Source organism: Hylobates moloch, unplaced genomic scaffold (genome assembly GCF_009828535.3).
Source record: "Hylobates moloch isolate HMO894 unplaced genomic scaffold, HMol_V3 SCAFFOLD_11, whole genome shotgun sequence".
Taxonomy (NCBI): domain Eukaryota; kingdom Metazoa; phylum Chordata; class Mammalia; order Primates; family Hylobatidae; genus Hylobates; species Hylobates moloch.
The window spans coordinates 36,426,254-36,453,492 of NW_026652286.1; the positions used below are offsets into that span (position 1 = coordinate 36,426,254).

The 27,239-nt window shown below is 47.1% G+C and overlaps 1 protein-coding gene across 2 annotated transcripts in view; it reads left to right on the top strand.

Annotated features, from left to right (window-relative positions):
* GALNT18 (polypeptide N-acetylgalactosaminyltransferase 18) overlaps positions 1-25,427 on the top strand; it is a 350,732-nt gene extending 325,305 nt beyond the window's left edge. For both annotated transcript variants that reach the window (XM_032166608.2, XM_032166609.2), the window contains 2 exons: positions 3,084-3,248; positions 25,012-25,427. In XM_032166608.2, the coding sequence (XP_032022499.1) occupies positions 3,084-3,248; positions 25,012-25,158 (312 nt within the window). In that variant the 3' untranslated portion in view covers positions 25,159-25,427. The remainder of the gene's footprint in view (positions 1-3,083; positions 3,249-25,011) is intronic.
* The last annotated feature ends 1,812 nt before the right edge of the window (positions 25,428-27,239 follow it).

The following is a 27,239-nucleotide window of genomic DNA, read 5'->3' on the forward strand; positions in this document are numbered from 1 at the left end:
AGTAAGAGTTGGGGTAGGTGAATACAAGAAGTAGGGGCACTTCTCATATTCATGTGATTGGGGTCATTATTTCCTGATATGCTGTTGGTTTCCCTAATGCGGCATGGCTTCTCCAGGACAAGGACCATGGCTTTTCTCATTTCTGTAGCCCTAGATCTCAACTTAGAGATTACTTGTTAGTTGAATAGAGGTATAGGTGTGATGCCTAACTCTATGGCTGTTTAATTTTCTACATCCTACCAGTTGCCAAGTTCCCCTCAACTCCAATAAACTAGAAGCCACAGGACATCAGCTTTCTTCTGTGGTGACCTGGAAATCCAGGCCACACAGTGGACAGTCTCAGGATTCTGATGAGCAAACCACCTCTTGCCCAGGATAGCTTTGAAGAGGCTCTCGTTGCCTCTTGTTCTAGTTACATTTCCACATCAAAGCTGGACATCCTACATTTGGCCTCTGCTCAGAACTTTGGTCACTGTAAATCCTTCACCTTTGTTATAGAAAAACTCAGTCATTTTAGTCATTTCAATGTCAATTTCCATGGATTTGCCAAGCTTGATAACTTGTAAGGTGACCAGAGAGAGCAGATCTTAGCTGTAATGAGCGTCTTCTGCTCCTCCCTCCAGACACACTCTCCACCCACCTCCCTCCACCCTGAGAGGCTGATGTTATGGAACATTTCAATGGAAATCTCTAGTTTCCAGTTGGGTTCTGCCAGTGGCCTGACCTAGCATGAGATTGAAGTGGGGAGGAAAGAGTGAACTTGGGGTGTTTATTCAGCATCACTTGCCATGACCCCCAAGCCCTCTTCTCAGCTTTCTCTCCATGACTTTTCTCTTACAGGTTCTGGTGACAACTCTGTCCTCTCATTCCACTGGGCATAGGGGTACTAACTGCTTCATGTTACTTTCCACAGGGAACCATCCTATCCCTTGTGGTTCCCTGACACCCTACCCACACATTTGAAAATGGTGCGTTTATTACACACTCCTCCGGTCTCCCCCTACTAAAGTGGGCCGTCTCTTTCCTGTTGAAGTATTGACTGATACACTGGCCTAAGGGAACACCCTGCCTGCCCTCCACCCCCTCCCAAGAGCTAAAGGCAGGAAGAATCTGCCGTGAAGGACCACCCTTACTCACCCTCCTCACCTGCACTGCCTTCTTTCCACTTCTGTCCCTTTTATGGCCTAGCACACAGGTTTGAAAAGTACTTGTCAACAACCCTCTTTTACTAAAGCAAGAAATACATTATTTTGCCATTTTGAATTAATCAAAAATATTTGCCAATGAGAATTTTGAACATGTCAAGATAACCAGAGAGAGCACCCTGCATATTCTAACCTAAAGTGGAAAAGTGTGGTATCTTGGTTTGTTTCTGGAGCCTAATCACTGGGGCAGGGGGGCACTAATGATGAGGGTGGCAGCATGTTAATGCCGTTAGCAATGTGAGGAGAAGAGTTCACAGAACCCTAAGACTTTTCACTTGGAGTCCTGATTGGGAACCGCGGCTCAGGGCTGAGGGAAGTTGCTGAAAACGTTGAAGGCCAAGAGTCACATGGCTTTCCCCTAGACCAGGCCCAAACTATAGCCCATGGGAGACTCCTACTTTTGTAAATGATGTGTTAATGAAACACAGCCATTTGTTTATGTTTTTTTTTCTGGGATGTGTTTGCACTACAGTAGGAGAGTTGAGTTTTCAGAGGCTGTACGGTTCTCTGTGCAGAAAGGAGTTTGCAGAGCGGGCCTGGCTGCTGTCCTTTGAAAGGCTTGCTTATGAGGTTGGCATCTAAGAGCCTGGGTCTCAGAATTCCCAGCAGAACTGATAAGAGTGGCTCTCGGTGCTTAATCTGATTATACAAACAAAACAGCCTAGGTTTACCACCCACTTTCCTTCTGGAAGTCTGGGATTTTGGTGCATACCAGGCAGAGGCTGCCTATGTGACAGCCCCCAGCAAAAACCCTGGGTGCTACGTCTCTAACGTGCTTCTCTGGTAGACAGCATTTCCGATGTGTTGTCACAGCTCAGAGGAATTGAGCATGTTCTATGCAACTCCCCTGGGAGGGGACCCTTGGAAACTTGGGCCTGGTTTCCCCAGGCTTTGTCCAGGAGCCTTTCTCCTTTTCCTTTTGGGTTTGTTTTGTATCCTTTTGCTGTCATAAATCATAGCAGTGAGTACAGCTATGTGCTGAGTCCTGTGAGTCCCCATAGAAAATCATTTAGCTGAGGGGTGGTCTTGGGGACTCCCCAGCACACCCACAAAACCAAACAATTGTCATCCTGCCCTTTAAGAAAAAGTTTGCCACCTCCTGCTCTGCACAGTCTTAGCGTGCATGGAAATTATGTGTTACACATCTCCCATCCCACAAGACTCTGCGCTCCCTGAAGGCACGATCCAGGCTTTTTACTCTGACAAAGCACAGTATCCGACATGAAATATTTATGAAGGGAGGAAATCGGGGAATCTGTAAATAATGGATTCAAGGCGGGCAGATCACGAGGTCAGGAGTTTGAGACCAGCCTGACCAACATGGTGAAACCCCGTTTCTACTAAAAATACAAAAATTAGCCGAGCATGGTGGTGTGCACTTGTAATCCCAGCTACTCAGGAGGCGGAGGCAGGAGAATCACTTGAACCTGGGAGGTGGAAGGTTGCAGTGAGCTGAGATAGCGCCACTGCACTCCAGGCTGGGCAACAGAGCAAGACTCTGTCTCCAAAACAAAACAAAAGAAGAAGAAAAGAAAAAAGAGGGGTTTGTAAACTGGGTGAAGAAATAAATTTAAAAGGTTATGACCAACGTTTTCCAATGAAAGATTAGACTAGAAATCAGTGTATATTACATATATAAGTGTGTTTTATTTCTTGTAGTTATACAGGTGGACCAGACACTATACCGGATCATAATGTAAAAGGGTTTCTTCTTGTCCATTGCAATAGAAAATAATCTGAAGGCCACTGGATGTGAAGACTCCAGGGTCTTCCCTAACTGTGGCCTCTCTGCCAGCTGCCTGGAAGAATCACCACCTACCCTCCTGTCTCTGTGGCCATTGGCATTTATCCACACTTTCTCCCTCCGTCTGCCCCCAGAACGTGTACTACACGAGCAGTCAGCAGATCCATGTGGGCATTCTGAGCCCCACCGTGGATGACGATGACAACCGATGCCTGGTGGACGTCAACAGCCGGCCCCGGCTCATCGAGTGCAGCTACGCCAAAGCCAAGAGGATGAAGCTTCACTGGCAGTTCTCTCAGGTAACAGCCCCAGAGCCCAGGCACAGCGGCGACCGTGGTGGAAAACCAGGAGAGTGGCCTCAGGGGCCAGGGAGGTGATGGAGGAGAGGGGAAGGGGAAGGAGAGAGAGACTGGCAGTAGTGAGGCTGTGGCTCCAGGCTGCTTTGCTTCTCAGGGATTTGCTGATCAAATTACCATGTGCTGTGGGTCTCATGTGTTAACTATTGATCCCTGTGATATTGGCTCTGAGGGAGTTTATTATTGTTGTTGTTTTATTATGATGATTTTATTATCGTACTTAATTTTTAGATATAAGGAAACTGAGGCTCAGAGATGGGAGTCCCCTGCCCAGAGTCTCACAGCTAGGGGCGGGGCTGGGATATAAACTCGGGTCTTTCTGACTTTAAACCTTCACGTTTCTCCTATACAAGCCTCTGCTCATGAGATGGAGCCCCCAGTCTCCCAGGTGTAGACAGTGCTGGGTCTCTGATCTGCAACCCCCTCTGCCTTCCACGCAGTATTGGGTCACTCTGGGAGAAGAGGTTTCCTTGCCCGACAGCATCTTGGGGCCATTTGGCGAAAGGCAGTCCCCACACTAGTGACTGTGGAACATTCCTTTATTATGTATCTCTTAATTCAGGGGCCCGTATTTGACTTCCTGCTCTTCACGCGCCCCTAGTAGCTCCCATTATAGGATAGTGGCCAAGGATCTAGATGCCTAGCTTTGAGAACTTCTGCCTCTGCCCAGAGGTCTCCTAGTCACCAGGGAATCTGCTAAGGTAGGATCCGTTTTCACCCACAGATAGGGATGCCTGCCTCCCAGGTGGAGCAGGTAAAGTGTTAATAACAGGAAGTGAGGGAGCCCATGGGGTTGTGGAGCCTCAGGGCTGCCTGGGTGCTGTACATGGTGGACAGTCCCAGGGAAGTTCGGGAGGGAACAACTGTATTCATGGGACTGAGTGGCAGGAGTCCCTGACTCCATCCTCCTGGCAAGCTGCTTCTCCCCTGCTGAGGATGGAAGCTGCTGGGGGCACTGCAAGGAGCTTTGAAAGCTGGCTATACCTTGATTCCAATCCTGGCATCCAGTTACTCTCCCTGTAGCAAGGGTGCTGGTAAGGAGAGTCCCAGCTACATCATATTCTATGGGCATAGGGCACCTTTGACTGTGGTCTGGGTGTGCAGAATTAGAGGACTTACAGAGACTCTTAGGTCCTAAATAAACGATGAATGTCAATACTGAGCTGGAAGTTCAAAACAAGGTCATGGACTTAGGAGCTAGTTAGTTAGGAAGCAGAACCAAGAGCCTAAACCAGGGCTTTGTGAACACAGGAAAGCAGATGGTGGAGAGGAGCCCAGGAGCCAAATGGGAGCATTTCCGAGGGCAGGTGGAGGATGCAGGTGGCAGCTCTGTGAGTCCCAGCTCACCCTGCAAAGTGTGGGGGTTTCAATGAAAGGGAACTCATGCAAAGGACTCATGGCTCCTGCTCCTTCCTGTCTATGTAACCTTTGACATGTGCTGTAAACTGTAAAGTTCTATCCCAATAGGAATAACAGCTAATATTCATACAGTACTTACTATGTGTCAGGCATATATTAACTCATTTAATCCTCACCACAACCAGATGTGATAGGTACCACCTGACCTCATAGATGAGGAAACTGAGTCACAGGGAAGTTAACGAACATGCCCAAGGTGCTCATGTTGGTCATTATTTATGAAATAGTTCAAATTCTCTCTTACTTCTCATCACTAAAGCTATGTTGGAAGTGGCCACATGGGAGAAGGCCAGAGGTCAGGGCTGAGGCTTGAGACACAGGGTGTTCATCGTCCCACCTCCCTCTCTGTGGAAACACCAGATGCCCCGGCTGGGAGCTGTTGCTGACTCGACACTGTGCCTGGCAGAAGCCTTCGTCACTTTCCTCTGCCAGATTTCCAGCTCAGGGGCCAGAGGATGGGGCTACATTTCCCTCCTTTCCTCCTTCAAGTTGAGAGGCAGAGGGAGGCCTGGGGTGTGTGGTGTGGAAGGACAGTTAGGTATGTGCCCGGTGAGGGATGGCCGTTGTTTCTCAAGTCGGGCTAGGTGCAAAGTAGGCTTGTGGGTTGGAGACAACAGGGTCCTGAGTGCATATTCCGGGCTCCGTGGAGGTGAGTGGGGCTGACTTTGCCGGGGTGAAATGGGCTTCATGCCTGAGACTGTCTTCAGAGTCTATAGAGGTCACAAGGGACCATTTTCTACTGCCCTCAGCCAGACCTGCTGGGCCTCTAGGTTCAGCTTGCCCTGTTGTCTGTGAATGGAACCGTGCAGGAAGTTGGTGGTGGTGCAGCTAGGGGTGGGCAGGGCTGGTGGCTTCTCAGGAGACAATGCACTTAACTGGAAATGAATGTTAAGAACCTGGGAGCCTGGTCTCTTTGGAAGGAGTGAAGGGCATTCCAGGGAGAGGAAACAGCATGTGTGAAAGTTGTGAGACATCAAAAGCAGGCCATGCTCAGGGAGCTGCTGGGAGTCAGGGGTGGTCGATCCTGGAGGGCACAGTGGGGAGCAGCTGAAGAGTCTGGAAGGGCAACTGGGCCAGGCCTGGAGGCCACAGGGCCTGGTGGATTTGGTTCTGTGGGAGATGAGGATATGTAACCCCAGGTCATGTTTAGGTCTTGGATTTTGAAAGCCCCCTCCGGCAGGGATTGTGAAGCTAGATTAGGAGAGATACTAGAAAAGGAAAGAAGCAGGATGAAGAGTTAGCAGGAGATTGAGATGCAGTTTGAAGGTTTAGCCATTTCTTCCTCTCTCTCCTCCATGACCCCGGGGTCTTCATGGCCTGCGTCAGCCCCCAAAGTCTCCTCTTAGCACAGGCTCTAAGGCCAATCCTGGGGGCTCAGCTTTGGTGGTGTGGGCTGGAAATGTTGACAGGCATCACCAGGAGTCCTCTAATCAACAAGAGTACTGCTTCAGATTGCTGCAGGAGGAGGATGAGCAGTGGCCTCTGGGCTGTCCTGGAATAGCCCCTGGAAGCCACAGCCCAGACAGGCACTTGCAGCCATGGGGACTTGGTGTCATCCAGACATGGGTATTCCTGAACTGAAGTAAGCATCCAGCCCTCTTCAGACTCCTCTGCCTGTGAGCCTCAGCTTTTGTGTTCAGCCTTATTCAGTTTGATGTTAACAGCACAGCAAGCGCACCTCCAACATGAGACATTGAGATGAAGTCACCCTCCAAGATCACATGGCCTGAGAGTGGTAGATTCACTGGCTGAATCTGAAGCCCAGGCTGCTTTGACATCCAAGACCTGCACCCAGACACTTCTACCCTCTTTCCAGCCCTCACAGAATCCTTCCCACCCATGCTCTGAGGTCCCCACTGGAGTAACTCAGCCTCATCTCCTGTGCACACCTAGATGCCTTGGGGCTGTGGCCAGCGCTCCCCACTCCTCCCATCTTGTCTGTCCATCCTGGCTATGGCAGAGAAGGAAACGTTGTAAAATGGGCAGCCTTGAGGCAAAGTCACCCTAAGTTCCAGCTCCTTCCTTCCCTTATCCCAGGGCATGGCTTGAAAAGGCAGCCCCACACAATTCCTGTTTAAACAGACATAGCAATCAACAAAACAGGCATCTGTGGCACATAGCTCTTCAGTGACTGGGCAGTTTTCAGCCACTTTGGCGTATGTCTAATTAAAACTCCCCAGAGTGCTTTGGCAACCATATATTTGATCCTTCTACAAAACGGAACTGTTTGGAAATACTCTTTTTGAATTCCTAGTTTGCAGACCCAGAGCAGCCACTCTCACTTGCTATTTAATAATTAATATATGTGAAAGTTTTGCTTACTGCAAAATGATCAATATTTATCAAGTGACCTGGAATCTCTCCTTAAGCCCTCATTGGTGAGGAGTCGCTGTCGACAAGGCCTGAAGAAGCCAGGAGCCTCTTAAATGATTAAAGTCTTGTGCTTGGGCTAATTTTCTTGCAACAGGTTTTAATCTTTGCAAATTGCATTCAGATCCTACCAACTAGAATATTCTGGTACTGAAGTTGGGCTGAAAGGAGCTTTTACTGGGTGCATTTCAAATCTCCTTTCTGGTTTCACATTATGCACTATTTATTCTCCTGAGGACCACATTTAAGCTCCACAGACACTCAGGCTGAATTAATTTTAAAATAATCTAGTGTGTTTTCCCAAAGTTCTCCAACCAAGAAGATAGGCATTTGCATATCTTAGTGTTCTATCTCATACCCTGATTTTCTGCTTAACAAATAAAATACATTTCCTCTAACCCCTGCAAGCTCTTCTGAATTTCCAATACTTCAGGCTGAACCGGGACAGTGTTAGATACTGACACTGAGAAACCACATTTGATGAAAACATCTCTTGGAAACGCTGATGTGCAGGACTCTGATGAGCAATTTTCCAATGATGAACAGTCTTTCCTTTAGTCATTCATCAAACATTTATTGAGCATGGGGGTTGGACAGGAGGAATGCAGATATAAATCAGACACAGCCTCTGCCCTCAAGGAGCTCATGGGCATGTAAACACAACGGAACCAAATGATGAGAACAGAAACCGAGGGATGTGCTGTGTTCTGAGAGCCTGGGATGACCGACTTGGTCTGCAGAACTCAGAGATGGCTTCACGTAGGAGGCTTGTTTGATTTATATCATAAAGGTTGTAGAGACAGTTTCCAAGCATAGAACATCCCAAGTAGAGGCTCACTTGGGCAAAGGCATGAAACAGCTGAGCATATTTTAGGAGTAGGAATCCATTGTCTGGTGTGTGCAGAATTTAGAGTTTTTGATGGGACAAGTAGGAGATAAGACTTAGAGTCATGTAGAGCAGATAATAGTGGTTGTTGAAAGCCATACCAAGGAGGTGGACTTCACCTTAAAAGCAGAAGGAAGGAATGGGGAATGTTCTTAAGTAGTAGATTTCCATGGTGGGGTGTGCAAAATCCCCCTGGCAGCTGAAAGCAGGGTGGATCAGAAGGAAAGAGGCTGGAAACAGGGAAGCAAGTTAGGGAGGAGACTGTTTCATTGTCCCAGGAAGAGATAGGAGGACTTGGTTGCCACAGGGGTGTGGGGACATGCAGCTATCAGGGAGGACTTTGAGAGACATTTCAGCAGGTTATTACACAATGATGGATTAGATGATGGTAGTTGGGCGGTGGAGTGGTTCTCAATACAGGACCATTGCCAGCCCTGTGTTTGAGAACATTTGGTGGGCAGGCAGAATTGCCTCCCTCAAGCTATACACCCTCTCTAAACAGCTGATGTCTCCTGCATCAGCACATGACAAAACTTCACAATATTAGAAGTGGCAGTTGTTGCCTTCAGTGATTTTTTCCTGTTTGTGATTCCTCCAGGATTAAAGAACTTCTAAAACTACCTACCTACTGGGATGATAAATTCATATGCATTAAGTGTATGTCTTTCAACCTTCTGAGAGTAGCCTCCATACTGAGATTTGGGGCATTCTGGGATTCAGTGATGGATTTCTGTGAAAAAAAGAGGTATTTGGTTAATGACCCCTGGACCAGTGGAGGGAGAGGGAAGAGGCAAATATCAGGTCACTACAGAGAAGAACTTTGTGGCAGGATACTTGTCAAGCAAAGCAGAGGACTGACTCTCAGTAGTAACAAGGCCACCTCTCCACCTGCAACTACCATCATTCCTTTGAATGGTTTGTAATAGCCTAATGTTAGAGGAAGTCCTCTGTTCAAATATGTTATTGAAGAGATTCTTGCTTTAGCAAGGCTGTTGTTATGATATGGTCCTCCAAGCTCCCACTTTCTGAAAGTCCATCTATATGTTTGAATGCATGGCTAAAGGATTGAGGACTATTTAAGACCAGAAATTGCTCAGAAATGTTAGTGTTCTACCTGCAGATCTCTGAAGGGCTGCCTTGTGCAAGGGCCCAGCAGGGTTGTCCTGTGTAGCCCTGAGGGAGGACCAGCAGGGGGAAATCAGGAGCAATTTATTGAGCTGCTTCTTCATAGAGCTGGCGATGAGGCTGATGGCTTGGGCAGGTGGTGAGTTCAGGGGACCATCAGCAGGTTGTCAAAGGCTCTATAGCTGTCGGTGGAGTTGGGCTGGGTGATTTCAAGGGCTTACAGACCCTGAAATTCTGTAATTCTAAGCTCCTGAAGTTAGATGGCAAATCCTGAGAAGGGTTTTTTCCACCTAGAATTCTCACTGGGCCAGCCTGAATACAAAGCATCACAAATTTGAGAATGACACTCTTAATCACACTTTATGGCATCATTTACCCATTATTTCAACCCGTGTCCCTCTCTTCTTCCATCAGCCAACAGACTAGAGGGCCAGGACTGTGTCTCACATTTCAGTATCTCCAGCACCTAATGAAAAGCCAGAGACAGAGGCGGCACCCAGCATGCTGTTGATCAAATGAAGGAGTCTTTTTAAAAAATTCACAAATCTTAACCAAAGGCCCCACTGTGTGCAAGGTCTTGAGCTAGGTTTGTGGGAGCCCCAAAGATGAACAAAATCCTACCTCAGTGACTGTCCTCGGATGCATGCATGCTCACTGAAGAAAAAAAATGTCATATAACAGTATTTCAGAAACATTTCATGTTAATAGTCCAAGGGTCCTGCTTAGCTGGAAAATCCCCCGTTCCTACAGTGAACACTTTTAGGTGGTAGCGCATCCCACCTGTGGTACACAGACATGCATTATGTAGGATACTCAAAGTTACGGCCTAAACACGCACTTCTTCCAATCACCTCAGATTTGGAGGAGGGAGGGTGGAAATATTTTATACCAAAACAGATATGCATATTGCATGAAGTGGAGTGCAAATTTAAATGAGTATTTTTAAAAACAGGAGGATCTGATGAAATCTCAGGGTATTGAGACTGTATTTCATGTTGCCCTCAGACTGGGTTCTTTGGCGGGAACGTTGGCGAGGCCGAGCTTGGAGTTCAAGGGCATGCAGGGCAGACACTACGCCCCAGCCCCCTGTGCTTGCTTCATTCTCAGAGCAGCACTGATGCATTTTCCAAGTGGAGAACATTGCGGATAGCCACAGAGATGTCTGTTAATGCCAGGAAAGGAGAAATTTTCAAGACTAGATGAGACTTCCCGGAAGAGACTGAGCCACTAGCCAAAGCCGCATGTCAAGGGACAATTGGCTCTGATTTGTGAGGTCTAATTTGATAATTGGATGCAAGATGAGTAATGCACGCAAAGACGAATCTATTTGCAGAGCACATTTCCCAGGGAACACCACTAATTCTGCCAAAGAATTTCCCCATGCTGGAGGAGGAGGAGGAGTCCTTGACTTTCTCCTGCTCCAATCTCCAAGTGCTGTCAGCAAGTCCAACTTCGAGAACCCTTTGTATTGAAAAGAAAAGACAATAATTATTTCATTATGGCTCCAGAATAAAACAGCCTTTCATTTCCATGTCATATGAAGGAACAAGTGTGGAACTGTCCAGTTTTGAGGAACTGACAAAGCTTCGTTTAGGCCTTGGATGTGCTATTAGTTATTTTTGGTTTATGGAAGTCAGCACTTCCCTCCTCTCCCTCAGCCCACAGATATCAGGGACCAGGACTAGGTGTGATGGCTCCGCTCCCCACTACCCAGACCTGGGTGAGATTTTAAAATGTACTGCTCAAACATATGGTGTTTACTATGTGCCCTGCACTACTCTGTTTTATAAATGTTACTTAATCCCTATGATAGTGCTATAAGGTACTTACTATAATTATCCCCAATTTTACAGAGGAGGAAACTGAGGCATGGAGAGATAAAGTCATTTGTCAAAAATCAGATCTGGGAATCCTGCCTCTGGGGTCCATGCTTTAAACCACCATACCATGGTCCCTTGTCCTGCCTCTGGAAAACCCGTGGATTGCTGCAATGGGAGTTTGGGGCTGGGGCCTCCCTGCTGAGCCTGTCGCAAATATGCGTGGACTGGCTGGATCCCTACCTCCTCAGCAAACTCTCTCCAGCCATCCTGCTGTCTCCATAACCCCTCTCCACCTGTGCTTTTGCACTTGATATTCCTGTTACCCCATCTTCAGTCCAAGGGGCCCTTCACACAACAAGCCCCGGGCACAATCTCACTTAGGCAAAGGTGAGACTAAGAGAACACCCAAGTACTGAAAAAAAAAAAAAAAAAAAAAACACGAAAGTCTTTACTAGTAAATCAGGTGTTGAGTATTCATAATACAAAAAGACCACTTAACTCTACCAAAAAAAAGACTTAATCTCAGGGTTTCTTTAACTAGCTGCAACGTCCCACATATGCTTTGAAGTATTTGATTACTAATCATTAACTACTTAACCTAGAAACTCCTGAGCTCACCATGCTTAAAGCCAAAAACCCACTGGGCTGCTTGCCCGTGGAAAATTAATTAAAAAGGAAAGTGGAATGGGAATAAGCAGAGAAGTATTTGGAATACACGAGCTAGTACACACACAGTGTCCTTGTGAACTCCTTAATTGCAAAAGTAAGACCAGCCTGAGCTTAACACAAATACTCCAGATGTTCCACCTCAGGGTGCAAGTGACCAGCTGGGCCCAACCCTTTCCTGAAAGGGGGTCATAGCTTGTGGTCTCAAAGTGTGGTCCCAGACCACCACCACCAATGCAACAGCACCTGGGAACTTTAAAAGGCACATTTTCAGGCCTTATCTCAGACCTAGTAAATCAGAAGTGAGAGGGGCAGTGATCTATAGTTTAACAAGCCTCTGGGTGACTCTAACTCTTACATTCCAGGAGGAACAGGCCAGTATGTACCACACGTAGGCACCATAGACACACACTTGGGAAACTGAGACAGAGAGGTGCTTGGCTGTGTAATAACCTAGGATCTGCTCCTCAGTGCCCAAGAGGCTCATGGACTGTGGCTTCCACATGCCCCAGTCTACACACAGTTCTCTACGTTGAGACACAAACTGAGTGCCCCAGCATGCTCTGTCTCCTTTTGCAAGTGAGAAGACTGAAGCCCAGAGTGGCTCAGCCATTTTCCTGGGGTCACGTGGCCAAGGCGGGGCACAGAGTCCTAGGTTCTTTGCTTCTGTTCATGCCCTTCCAGTTCCTATTCCTGAGAGGCCCAGAAGGAGGAGGAATTAGGCTGGGAGGAGGGAACCTGGCTCTAGGAATTATTATTAGCCTTTGAAATTCTATACATTCGAATTTGATTTTTTTCTTTTAGCTGCTGTTTCCATATTTAATTTGGTTTTCATTCCAATTAAGTTCTCTGTGTGCTACGGCTTCTCTCCTGCCAGGTTTAATTGCCCTTATTTAAATTCTTTAATTAAAAGTATTGTGTGTTTCCAGATTATGCAGTTGTAGTATTATACAAATAATATAGATGACAGGGCTGGTGAACCAAGTGACTGTGCCCTCCACAGAGGGAGGGGCCAGCCCAGGTCTCTGCATGAAGCCCTAGCCTAGAGCCATGAGATTGGCCTAGAGGCTGCAGGTTGGACCCTGGGAGTGAGGACAGAAGTCGGCTAACATGTGTCCCTTCCTCCTTCCTTCCTCCAATGCTCTGTGCCCAACACAGCACCACCCAGAGTGGCCTGGTTAACCTGTCAGTCAGATTCTGCAATGGCTGGCCCTGTCATTCAGAGTAAAAGCCAAAGTCTTGCTAGTAATTCCAGCACTTTGGGAGGCTGAGGCAGGCAGATCACCTGAGGTCGGGAGTTCGAGACCAGCCTGGCCAACATGGCAAAACTCCGTCTCTCCTAAAAATACAAATATTAGCCAGGCATCATGGTGCATGCCTGTAATCCTAGCTACTTGGGAGGCTGAGACGGGAGAATCACTTGAACCTGGGACTGCACTGAGCCAAGATCCTGCTACTGCACTCCAGCCTGTGTGACAGAGTGAGACTCCATCTCAAAAAAATAAAAAGCCAAAGTCTGTTCAGTGGCCACAAGGCCCTATCCACTTCCCTGCGCCTCTTGGACCTCATCTCCTCCTGCTAACCCCAAGCTCGGGGCCCACGACTTCCCCACCTCTGCCCTGGGCCGCCACCTCCCCTCCTTCTTGTCCTTTGCTGAGATCTCAATTTTGATTGACGATTTCCCTGGCCGCCCCTTACAATTGCCGTCTGCCTCCAGCTCACCACCACCCCTTAGCCTCTTTCCCTGTCTACATTTTTGTATACAACCTTATCACCTTCTCGCATGCTTTGGAATTTATTTATTTTTCTGCTTTCCCTCCTAGAATATAGTCTCTACAAAACCAAAGATCTTTTTCTGTTTAGTCACTGATATATCTCAGTGGCCTAGAATGGTAGGCACTCATTAAATATTTGTTGAATGGATGGAAGGATTAATGAATAGTGTCTCTGCAGAGGGCCCTCAGAGGAAACACCTAATTTTGAAGCTTGCTGAGGTGACCCTTCTCCACCCTAGACACTGGAACAGCACCAGCTCCCTCAGTCTAGTTCACCACCGCTGTGATAGGCAAGGGCTGGGGCTGGCCACCATCCTAGTGAGGAACGTAAAGGGGGCAGACCCCCTGGGTTCCCAGCCTGCCACTACTTACTACTCATTTACTGACCACGTGACTCTGGACAAGTCTCCAAGCCTGTAAAATGGGGATAATTATTCTCTCTACCTCTCAGGGCTTTTGTCAGGAAGACCTGGAATTGGGCATGTAAAACATTTGGCATAGTACTAGGCAAATGGTAAATAAGTGATAGTTGTTATTCCTCTCATCTCAGCTGCGGAACCTGCAGGCAGAAGTACAGTTAGTAAAACACGAGGCTGCTCTCACGGTGCTGAACTTTCCAGGAACGCACTGAGTGTGGGAAAGGAAGGCTTCTTTGCAATGTTTGTGCATGAAATTTTCCAAGAGAAGAAGAAAGAATCTGTTCACTGAAAGGGGCTGAGGTCAAGAAGGGGGACAGGAGGAAGACAGTGCTGGTGGCCAGTGCTATCTCTGTTTTAAAAGTTTAAGCAAGTTTTAAACTTTTTAACCTTTTATAATTTTTGTTGAAGATCTCCAGCATCAAAGGGTGGCCTGGCCCCTCTGTCCATATCCCAGATGTGTTCCCAGGGAGCAGGTCAGGGCTCTGCTCAGTGATGCCCCACCGTGGCCTTACTACCAGTTCTAGAGGACTCTCCCCTCCCAGCCTCCGGTGGGGAGCTCTCTGGGCCTCATACTCCACCCTCCCTGACAGGCTCAGATATTCTCACGGAGGTTCTGTCCCATCCACCCGTCTCCCCCAACCCCACTCTTGGCTGTGATCCATCCCTCCCACATCTCTTCAGGCAGCCAATGCCCAGGGTCACCGCACTTCTAGTCTCTAGGGTGCTGAGGCTGTGGCTGGGCCGGGGCCGGGCCTGGGAAATGTCAGATGGGAGTCTCTGCAGGATGCTTTATGTCTCAGAGACCTCTGCTCCTGCCTTCCTCTCTGGACCTTGGCAAGGTGCCCCTTGGAAGGCAAGCAAAGAAGGGGCTGTGGTATCTTCTGTGTGGGACGTGTTTCTCCAAGAGTTGGTGGTCTGGGGTCTGCACAGCACCTCGCTGTTGGCAAGGCCTGGGCCGGCCCCAAGGATGAGCAGAGCAGCCAGAATCTTCAGCTGAGTGGGTAGCGGCACTTGGTCTGGGCCCGTTTGTTGTGCGCTTTGGTCACAGCCCCCACCCTGATCCTCTGATCCGTATGTTTTATAGCTGATCAAGGGATTCCTATCAGTCCTCTGCTCATCCTTCCAGGAATCAGGACAGAAATGACCATCTGGGCCTGCAGACAATGAAACCAGAAGCGGGGAGAGGCTTGCCCAGGCCACATAGCTGACCGCCAGGAAAGCAGCTGTGTCCTCAGCATCCTAGCTCAGCACTCTTCCCTTTCTACCTGGCTCCAGAAACGCCAACAGATCTTGCAAATTAGGGAGCGGGCCTGGTTTTGGTCCCCTGCCTGCATGCTGCTCCCAGCGTGGTGGGGAAGACAGACCACTGGGCTGGCAGGACTGCGGCAGGGCCAGGGAACTGGCCACAGATCTGTTCAAGAAGCATCAGCAACACAGCCCAGCCTGGGTGTGGGCAGCAGATATGCCCAGGCCACAGGGTTTTACACAGAAGCTAAGGAAATGTGGGCCATGGAGCAATGGTCTGGCCTCGCTTGGAGCAACTGGCACAGGGGATGCCTCTGGGCCTAAAAGTCTAGCCTCTAAGGGACAGGATGGGCACCCAAGGTGGACCGTGGTTTTGAGAGGACAACTCGAGGCTATGCTTCACACCTATCCGGATCAGAAGCACCATGTGGCCCCAATTCCTTGGCTATATTGAAGGGGCCTCTTGTCCAGTGTAAATGAGGCAGTGACCCTGGGCGCTGTGGTCAGTCCTGAGGGACAGAAATTAGCCAGAGCTTGTTCAAAGGAGGGCAACCAGTTTGGAAAATTATACAAAATTGTCCCACCAGGAACTGGGAAAGTTAAACCTGGAAATTCTGGGAAAAACTGGGAGATGCAGGCCTCACCTCCCCTGCTGGAAGGGAAGGTGTGGACGAACAACAGGCCGCTGGGGAAGCCTCAGGGGAGCTCAAGACAAGGATTTTAGCTCAGTGGGAGGAGCATGCTCCAAGGGTGAGCAGCTGGGAGAAGACTGCATATTTGGGAGGGGGTGAGATCCTTCTCCCTGGAGGTACCAAGCAGAGCTGAAGGGCCCTATGGCCACAGAGGCCATTCGGCATGTGAGAGCGAGAGGCTGGCCTTCGAGGTCTCTTTCAGCATGGCGATTCCAGGGCCCTTCCTAGGCTTGTCCAAGGGCCCCTTTCAGAGGCCGAGCCTGCAGGTTTCTCCCTGGCAACCCGTGGGCCCCAGCAGCTGCTGTTTCAGTTTCCTGTTTATTCTTTGGTCTCTGTGCTGTTGAGTACACTGAATCACTGCTCTCCCCAGGGGGGGCCCTGGGGTGTGGGGCATAGCAGGAGGGATCTTGCTTTGTGTGAATGCTTCTGAATAGGTTTGTGTGATCTGCGGGGCCATCTCCCCAACACAGGAAGTCCGTAATCCCATATCCCTTCCCAACACATACATACACAGTCCCCTCCACCCGCATCCCTGCTTCTCAGTCCCTGCCTCCTTCATCTGTGACTCAAAGTCCCTTCTCAGGGAGCTGGATTTTTTGTTTCAATTTTTTAATTGAAGAACATGGATACATATAGAAACATGTATAAAATACACACTTTCAACTCCATGGTTTAAGACAAAGCAAATCCCTAGGTTTCCATCACCCAGCTCAGGAAATGGGACTGCCAGCAACACCCTTGTGATTTCCTGCCCATCACCTTCCCACTCCCTTTTCCCCAGAGCTGACTACCATCCTGACTTTCACATCATGGCTTTATTTTACCTGTTTGGGAAGTTTATATAAATAGAATAATATTTGTATTTTGTCTGGCTGCTTCTGCTCAACATTGTATTGGTGAGATTTATCCTTATGGAGCATAGCTATAGTTTGGTTTTGTTGCTATATAAGATTCCATTATATGAATATACTGTGAGTTGTATGTCTGGTGTATTATTGATGGACGTTTGAGTTATCTCCAGGTTAGTTTTATAAATCGTGTTCTAGAAAGCATTCATGCGCATGTTTTTGGTATAAACATTTCTGATAGAAGTGTTGAGTCATAGGGTTGTAGATGTTAACTATAGTAGGTACTGCCCATTTCAACAATTGTAAGAACTGAAGTTTTTTTTTAGTCTTAAATTTTTTTAAAAAATTTTTAATTATTATGGATGTGTTAGGCCATTCTTGCATTGCTACAAAGAACTACCTGAGACTGGGTACTTTATAAAGAGGTATAATTGGCTCATGGTTCTTCAGGCTGCACAAGAAGCATGGCTTCTGGTAGGGCCTCAGGAAGCTTTTGCTCATGGCAGAAGATGAATTGGGAGCTTGCAGGTCACAAGACGAAGGCAGGAGAAAGAGTGGTGGGAGGAGGTGCCACACACTTTTAAATGGCCAGCTCTCGTGTAGACTCAGAGCAGAGAGAGCTCAATGTCTCACCAAGGGGATGGCCCAAGCCCGTCATGAGGGATCCAGCCCCATGATCCAAACACCTCCCACCAGGCCCTACCTGAAACATTGGGGATCACATTCAACAAATATCCAGACTACATCAATGGGTACATAATAGTTGAATATATTTATGGGGTACATGTAATGTTGTCATACAGGCATATAATGTGTAATGATCAAATCGGGATAATTGGATTATCTTTTACCTCAACCATTTATCATTTCTTTGTGTTAGAAACATTCCAATTCTACTTTTTTAGTTAAAGTATACAATAAATTATTATTAACTGTAGTTTCCCTGTTGCATTAGTATTAGAGCTTATTCCTTCTATTGAACTGTATTTTTGTACCTATTAACCATCCCTGCTTTTTCCTCTCCTCCCTACTACCTTTCTTAGCCTCTGGTAACCATCATTCTATCTCCAGGAATTCAATTTTTTTTTAATTTTTAGCTCCCATAATATGAGTAAGAACATGCAAAATTTGTCTTTCTATGCCTGGTTTATTTCACTTAACATAATGACCTCCAGTTCTATCCATGTTGTTGCAAATAACAATCTCCCTTTTTTTATTAACTATAAGTTCTGGGGTACATGTGCAGAATGTGCAGGTTTGTTACATAGGTATACACGTGCCATGGTGGTTTGCCGCACCCATCAACCCATCGTCTACATTAGGTATTTCTCCTAACCGTATCCCTCCCCCAGCCCCCCACCCACCAACAGGCCCCATTGTGTGATGCCCTCCCTGCTGGGTCCATGTGTTCTCATTGTTCAACTTGGTCCAGAGCTGAGTTCAAGTCCTGGATATCCTTGTTAATTTTCTGTCTCATTGATCTAACATTAAAGGTGGGGTGTTAAAGTCTCCCACCATTATGGTGTGGGAGTCTAAGTCTTGCACCCAGATTATTAAAGCAAGTTCTTAGAGACCTAAAATGAGACTTAAGACCCCCACACAATAATAGTGGGAGACTTTAACACCCCACTGTCAATACTAGACAGATCAATGAGGCAAAAGGTTAACAAGGATATCCAGGACTTGAACTCAGCTCTGGACCAAGTGGACTTAATAGACATCTACAGAACTCTCCACCCCAAATCAACAGAATATACATTCTTCTCAGCACCTCATCAGACTTATTCCAAAATTGACCACATAATTGGAAGTAAAACACTCCTCAGCAATTGCAAAAGAACGAAATCATAGCAAACAAACAGTCTCTCAGACCACAGTGCAATCAAATTAGAACTCAGGATTAAGAAACTCCCTCAAAACTGCACAACTACATGGAAACTGAACAACTTGCTCCTAAGTTACTACTGGGTAAATAACGAAATGAAAGCAAAATAAAAGATGTTCTTTGAAACCAATGAGAACAAAGACACAACATACCAGAATCTCTGGGACACATTTAAAGCAGTGTGTAGAGGGACATTTATAGCACTAAATGCCCACAAGAGAAAGCAGGAAAGATCTAAAATTGACACCCTAACATCAAATTAAAATAACTAGAGAAGCAACGGCAAACACATTCAAAAGCTAGCAGAAGGCAAGAAATAACTAAGATCAGAGCAGAACTGAAGGAGATAAAGACACGAAAAACCCTTCAAACAATCAATGAATCCAGGGGCTGGTTTTTTGAAAAGAACAAAATAGACCACTAGCCAGACTAATAAAAAAGAGAGAAGACTCAAATAGATGCAATAAAAAATGATATAGGGGATATTACCACTGATCCCACAGAAATACAAACTACCATCAGAGAATACTATAAACACCTCTACACAAACTAGAAAAATCTAGAAGGAATGGATAAATTCCTGGACACATACACCCTCCCAAGACTAAACCAGGAAGAAGTTGAATACCTGAATAGACCAATAACAGGCTCTGAAATTGAAGCAATAATTACTAGCCTACCAACCAAAAAAAGTCCAGGACCAGACGGATTCACAGCCGAATTCTACCAGAGGCACAAAGAGGAGCTGGTACCATTCCTTCTGAAACTATTCCAAACAATAGAAAAAGAGGGAATCCTCTCTAACTCATTTTATGAGGCCAGCATCATCCTGATACCAAAACCTGACAGAGACACAACAAAAAAAGAAAGTTTCAGGCCAATATCCCTGATGAACATCAATGTGAAAATCCTCAGTGAAATACTGGCAAACTGAATCCAGCAGCACATCCAAAAGCTTATCCACCACAATCAAGTGGGCTTCATCCCTGGGATGCAAGGCTGGTTCAACATACACAAATCAAGCAACATAATCCATCACATAAACAGAACCAGTGACAAAAACCACATGATTATTTCAATATATGCAGAAAAGGCCTTCGATAAAATTCAACACTCCTTCATGCCAAACACTCTCAATAAACTAGGTATCGATGGAACATATCTCAAAATAATAAGAGCTATTTATGACAAACCCACAGCCAATATCATACTGAATGGGCAAAAACTGGAAGCATTCCCTTTGAAAACTGGCACAAGACAGGAATGCCCTCTCTCATCCCTCCTATTCAACATAGTATTGGAAGTTCTGGCCAGGGAAGTCAGGCAAGAGAAAGAAATGCAGGATATTCAAATAGGAAGAGAGGAAGTCAAATTGTCTCTGTTTGTTTGCAGATGACATGATTGTATACTTAGAAAACCCCATTGTCTCAGCCCCAAATCTCCTTAAGCTGATAAGCAACTTCAGCAGTCTCAGGATACAAAATCAAGGTGCAAAAATCACAAGCATTCCTATACACCAATAACAGACAAACAGCCAAATCATGAGTGAACTCCCATTCACAATTGCTACAAAGAGAATAAAATACCTAGGAATCCAACTTACAAGGGATGTGAAGGACCTCTTCAAGGAGAACTACAAACCACTGCTCAAGGCCATGAGAGAGGACACAAACGGAAAAACATTCCATGCTCATGGGTGGGAAGAATCAATATCGTGAAAATGGCCATACTGCCCAAAGCAATTTATAGATTCAATGCTATCCCCATCAAGCTACCATTGACTTTCTTCACAGAATTAGAGAAAACTACTTTAAAGTTCATATGGAACCAAAAAATAACCTGCATAGCCAAGACAATCCTAAGAAAAAGAACAAAGCGAGATGCATCAGGCTACCCACTAACTTCAAACTATACTACAAGGCTACAGTAACCAAAACAGCATGGTACAAGTACCAAAACAGAGAGACCAATGGAACAGAACAGAGCCCTCAGAAATAACACCACACATCTACAACCAACTGATCTTTGACAAACCTGACAGAAACAAGCAATGGGGAAAGGATTCCCTATTTAATAAATGGTGTTGGGGAAACTGGCTAGCCATATGCAGAAAACTGAAGCTGGACCCCTTCCTTACATCTTATACAAAAATCAACTCAAGATGGATAAAAGACTTAAATGTAAGACCTAGGACCATAAAAATCCTAGAAGAAAACCTGGGCGGTACCATTCAGGACACAGGCATGGGCAAAGACTTCGTGACTAAAACACACAAAGCAATGGCAGCAAAAGCCAAAATTGACAAATGGGATCTAATTAAACTAAAGAGCCTCTGCATAGCAAAAGAAACCATCAGAGTGAACAGGCAACTACAGAATGGGAGAAAACTTTGGCAATCTATCCATCTGACAAAGGGCTGATATCCAGAATCTACAAAGAACAAACAAATTTACAAGAAACAAACAACCCCATCTAAAAGTGGGTAAAGGATATGAACAGACACTTCTCAAAAGAAGACATTTATGCAGCCAACAGACACATGAAAAAATGCTCATTATCTCTGGTCATTAGAGAAATGCAAATCAAAACCACAATGAGATACCATCTCACACCAGTTAGAATGGCGATCATTAAAAAGGAAACAACAGATGCTGGAGAGGATGTGGAGAAATATGAACACTTTTACACTGTTGGTGGGAGTGTGAATTAGTTCAACCATTGTGGAAGACAGTGTGGCCATTCCTCAAGGATCTAGAACTAGAAATACTATTTGACCCAGCCATCCCATCACTGGGTATATACCCAAAGGATCATAAATCATTCTATAAAGACACATGCACATGTATGTTTACTGCGGCAGTATTCACAATAGCAAAGACTTGGAACCAACCCAAATATCCATCAATAATAGACTGGATAAAGAAAATGTGTCACATATACACCATGGAACACTATGCCATAAAAAATGAGTTCATGTCCTTTGTAGGGACATGGATGAAGGTGGAAACCATCATCCTCAGCAAACTATCATAAGAACAGCAAAGAACAGAAAACCAAACACCATATGTTCTCATAAGTGGGAGTTGGACAATGAGAACACATGGACACAGGGAGGGGAACATCACACACTGGGGCTTGTCAGGGAGTGGAGGGCTAGGGGAGGAATAACCTATTAGGAGAAATACCTAATGTAGGTGATAGGTTGATGGGTGCAGCAAACCACCATGGCATGCATATACCTATGTAACAAAACTGCACATTCTGCACATGTACCTCAGAACTTAAAATACAATAAAAAATAAATTTTAAAAACCCACCTACTCAGGCCTCAGCAATGGCAGATGCCCCTCCCCCAACCAAGCTTGAGCATCCCAGGTCGACCTCAGACTGCTGTCCTAGCAGCGAGAATTTCAAGCCAGTGGATCTTAGCTTGCTGGGCTCTGTGGGAGTGGGACCCACTGATCCAGACCACTTGGCTCCCTGACTTCAGCCCCCTTTCCAGGAGAGTGCCACTGGGGTATTGAGAAAAAAAAAAAAAAACTCCTGCAGCTAGCCCTGTGTCTGCCCAAACAGCCGCCCTGTTTCGTGCTTGAAACCCAGCACCATGGTGGTATAGGCACCTGGTCCTGGTCTGCCAGTTGCAAAGACCATGGGAAAAGCACAGTATCTGGGCCAGAGTGCACTGTTCCTCCCAGTACAGTCTCTCACAGCTTTCCTTGGCCGGGGGAGGGAGATCCCCCGACCCCTTGCACTTCCCAGGTGAGGCGATACCCCACCCTGCTTCAGCTTGTCCTCCGTGGGCTACACCCACTGTCCAACCAGTCCGAATGAGATGAACCAGGTACCTCAGTTGGAAATGCAGAAATCACCCGCCTTCTGCGTCGATCTCTCTTAGAGCTGCAGACCGGAGCTATTCCTATTCAGCCATCTTGACAGTGAAACCAGAATCTCATTCTTTTTAGTGGTAAAATATTATTCCATCCTGTATATATACCACATATTCCTTATTCATTAATCTATTGATGGATACTTAGGTTGATTCCATATGTTGTCCATTGCGAATAGCACTGCAATAAACATGGGAGTGCAGATATCTCTTCAATATGCTGGTTTCCTTTGAGTATATACCCAACAATGGGCTGGATCATACAGTAGTTTTATTTTCAGTTTTTTGAGGAACCTCCATACTCTTCTCCATAGTAGCTGTACTAATTTTCATTCCCACCAACAATGTACAAGGGTTCCCTTTTCTCTACATCCTCACCAGCATTTATTATTGCCTGTCTTTTGGTTAAAGCCATTTTAACTGGGGTGAGATGATTCATTATAGATTTTGCTTACATTTCTCCAATAATTACTGACATTGAGCATTTTTCCATAACCTGTTTGCCATTTATAAGTCTTTTGTGGAATGTCTGTTCAGATCTTTTGCCCATTTTTTGCCTTCTTGCTATTGAGTTATTTGAACTTATGTATCCTGGTTATTAATCCCTTGTCAGAGGGGTAGTTTGCAAATATTTTCTCTAGTTCTGTGGGCTGTCTCTTTACTTTGATTGTTTCCTTTGCTGTGCAGAAGCTTTTTAACTTGATGTGATCCTATTTGTCCATTTTTGCTTTGGTTGCCTGTGCTTTTGAGGTCTGTCTCAAGAAATTGTTGCCCAGATCAATGTCCTGGAGTGTTTCCCACATTCTGGAGTGTTTCTCCAATGTTTTCTTCTAGGAGTTTCGTGGTCTAATCTTAAAGTCTTTAATCTATTTTGATTTGATTTTCATATATAGCGAGAGATAGGGCTCTAGTTTCATTCTTTTGCATTTTCTCAGGCAATTTATTGAAAAGACTGTCCTTTCCCCATTGTGTAGAGAACCAAGTCTTAACACTCTCTTGAGATGTCAGTTGTTGCTATGGGAATGGTCATGGCAGACTTGGATGACATCCTTCGAGAAGTTTGCCACCTCTGCCTCTCTCAGTGCACTTCCCACTGTGAGCTGGAAAAGGCACAAAATGAAGAGCACCAGCCCAGCTTGTAGAATGAGGAGGTGGAAGAGGAGGTGGAAGAGGAGGTGGAAGTGGAGGTGGGACATGGGTGGGCAGTAGAGACTTCCTGGAGGAAATGGAGGAGTTGAGCTTTGATAAATGGTTGCAGCTTAGCCTGTCATGGGAGCATGGGGAAGAATCCCAAGCAGAGATCACAGCTTTCTTAAAGTCCAGGAACCTTGAGTTAACGTAAATGGGTTCAGAAAAGTACAAGGGATTTGGTATGGGTGCAGCAAAAGTCATGGAGCTGGGGAATGATCAGAGATGAGGCTAGAGAGAAAGGCAGCACTGAGCCATGGAGGCCTTCAGTGCTGCACTAAGGAGCTTGGACTTTGTCCTTTAGGCCAAACATGCATTTTAGAAAGATCACCACTCTAGCCTCTGGAGGTTGGAAGGGAGATCCATTAGGGAGCTGACACAGTTGTCCCAGTGGGAGAGAGAAGTTGGTGGCCTGAACCAGGGCAAGTGTGATGGGAAAGGGATAAGGGGACAGTCACATGACACAAGAGAAGTAGAATTGCCAGGACTTGAGGCTTAATTGGATGCTGAAAGGATAAATAAATGAAAATGTCCATGTTTCTCACACAAATACCTGAGACAGAAACACAGGAATAGGTTCTGGGGAAAAAGTGAGTTTGACCATATACTCAAGTGCCATTAAGCTACAAGGGGTCCAATTAGAAGGACCTCCACCCATCAAAGCAATTCTGCCTGCTTGGGAGGCCAAAGCCTAGTTGAGCACAAGTTTGGTGGTAACTCAGAGATGCTCAGACAGTCCAGGCTGCCACCTCGGACTCGCAGCCAGCAACCTAAAGAGTCCAAGCCCTGAAAGGATTTCAGTACAAAAATTGGGGGTTTCCTATTTGCTGCTATAGGGCTGATATGAGGAGCAGAACATCAAGGGGCTTTGGGTCATAAACCGAGTATGAATGGCTACAAACATTCTGGAACATCAGTAGCGGGGGGGGGAAATCATGCACGTCAGGACTTAGGGAGCCCAGTGGCCTAATAGACAGTAACCAGGAGGCTGACTTTGGTTGAAACCAGTACTGATGACTCCAGAGGTCCAATTGGGGGCATGGACCCTAGGAGCAGGAAGCCCCAGGCCTCTGGTGATGCTCAAATGCAGGCCAATGATGGGTTGTCCCAAGAAACTAGGCTTTTCAGAGAGGGGACCCAGCCAATGGCTGTGGGGAACAAGACCCAGCCCCTGGGGTAGGAGCTGTAGGTGCAAACAGGTGTGCCACAGCCCAGCTAGGTAGACAGAACTACCTAGGGGTGAGGGCTCTCTCCTAGCGAAGAACTAGGGCTCTGTGGAGAGAGCTGTGGCACATATTCAGTCTTCCAGAGGAGACCAACACATCAGTGATGGGGGAGCCTGCAGTTTCATAGGAATGCTGACCTCCTGGGATCTGGCCACACAGATAATGTCAGCCCTCACCAGCCACTTGGCCTGAGGCTCCCGAATCTCTGCATGTTGCTTCTATGCCCTCTGACGCCACTGTCTGCCCTGGCCCCTAGGGAGGACCCATCCAGAACCGCAAGTCTAAGCGCTGTCTGGAGCTGCAGGAGAATAGCGACCTGGAGTTCGGCTTCCAGCTGGTGTTGCAGAAGTGCTCGGGCCAGCACTGGAGCATCACCAACGTCCTGAGGAGCCTGGCGTCCTGACCCACCGGGGCCACTTCCGGCTGCCTCTTTGCTACTGTGTAGCACCTGCTGCAACGTTGCCTGCTGTCCACGTGGGGTTGTTTGGAGTCTGGGGAACCAGGTTAGTGGGCCCCCAAGAAGAGCTTTTTATTTCCTATTCAATTTTCCTGGAGTTTATAGAAAGATGCCGATTGGTAGGTGATGGTATGATATCAAACTATTTTGCAGTTGTAAATAGGGGACAAATGGAAAATATTTATAACTGACAATAAAATATTATTAAGAAAAGGGTTTTGCAGTTATTTGGTGCTCTGTGGAGATTCATGCCTGGCTCCTTTGAGTTCTTGTAGCCAAGGACGTGTCCCTGTGTGCTCCCTTCTGGCTTCTCGTCCTTCAGAAAGGTGGCTTTAATGACCAGCACTCAGTGGGAGCTTGTTGTACAAGCTGCCAGCTCTCTTCATTAGACCCAAGGCAGCAAGAAGGGCACTGTGACCTCAGGTTCCAACCCAGAGGGACGGTCCCCTCTGCCTCTCCCATGGCAGGTGCCCCTCTGGAAGATACCTGCAGCCCTTCATTCCTGAGGAACCACAGTTGTTCACTGGTCACTGGAGTGTCATCTGCTGGGCTTCAGGCCACCCTGCCCTCTCCTGAAGTTGCCAACTCACCTCCTCCTTCACCCCCCAGAGCTGCCCCCGGCCCAGCCCCTCGCCAGGACACTGCCTGTGTCCATTTGCCAAGACCGCTCAGGCTCCTCCCATGGAATCAGGGGTTGTCAGTTTCCTTCAGCTGCCATAACAGATCTCCACACACTGGGTGGCTCACATAACAGAAAATGATCATCTCACAGTTTGGGAGGCTAGGAGTCAGTCCAAAATCAAGGTGTTGGCAGGGCTGGTTCCTTCTGTGGGCTGGGAGGGGAATCTGCTCCAGGCCTCGCTTCTGGCTCCTGGTAGTCTCAGGCCTTCCCTGGCGGGGCGATGGCCATCTTCTTCCCTCTGTATGTGTCTGTCTCTGGGGCCCAAATTTCCTGTCGTCTTGAGGAGGACCCCAGTCATGTTGAATGACGGACCACCCTAACAACCTCATTTAACTTGATTACCTCTGTAAAGATTATCTTTAAATAAGGTCACATTGTGAGGTACTGGGGGTGAGGACCTTACCATGTCCTTTTGGGGGACTCAATTCAGCCCTTAGCACCTGGCTCACTCACTCAGGGCTCCAGGTCAGCCCCTCTGGGCCAGCCTCAGGAAAGCAGCGGCCCCCAGAGTGGAATCATCTTTCTCAGAGCCTGCTGCCCAACTCGCAGTTCCTCCAACACCTTCAGCAGGTATTCCTTGCTGCAGTCCAGCAGCCCTTCTTCTGGTTAGGGGAATCCTCTTTTTCTGATTTGAAGGACTCCCCCCATCCCCCTGCCCAGCAGCCCCTCCAGCTCCCTTAGCTCACAGCAGATCAATGACCAATAACAGGTGCTAAGACAGGAAGGACAGGAAGCCCTTTCTGCTCAGGTTTCAGCCCCTCCCCCATCCTCAAGTTCCCTGGGTCCCCTTTCCACAGGGATTCTCCTACTTTGGATCAGTAATTTATCGTTGAAAATTGATGAGCGTGGTGGAACCCCCTGTACCTATGGGACCCCCAAGGGAAGACAGGCCTGTTGTCTCAGGCAGTCTAACACACCCAGAAATCTATCCAGCCCAGGGCTCACCTGGAGGGGCCCCCAAGGGCTCCCCAGGCCATATCCTGGACTCCCCTTCAAGTTCACATTTAACTCCCTAAACAGCCCCTTGGGCTCCACTGCAGACCAATGAAAGGACAGCCAGACATTCTCCAGGCTGGCCACACCTAATGGCCACCACCTACCACCCAGGCGTCAACACGGGGAGCCGGAGCCTCAAGAGGAAAGAGGCTCCCCTGGGGTTGCAGGCACTGCCTTTACCATGCCCTCAAAGCCAGGGCTCCAACGTCCTCTTCTCCTGTACTTCCTTCCATACGGAACTCGACTGTACTCATCCCTGTGCTTCTTCCAAGGGGCATCTCCCTCTGGATGTAGCTGTCCCATGCTCCTACATTCACTCTGTTACAGTCTCACTCTACCCAGCTTTCTT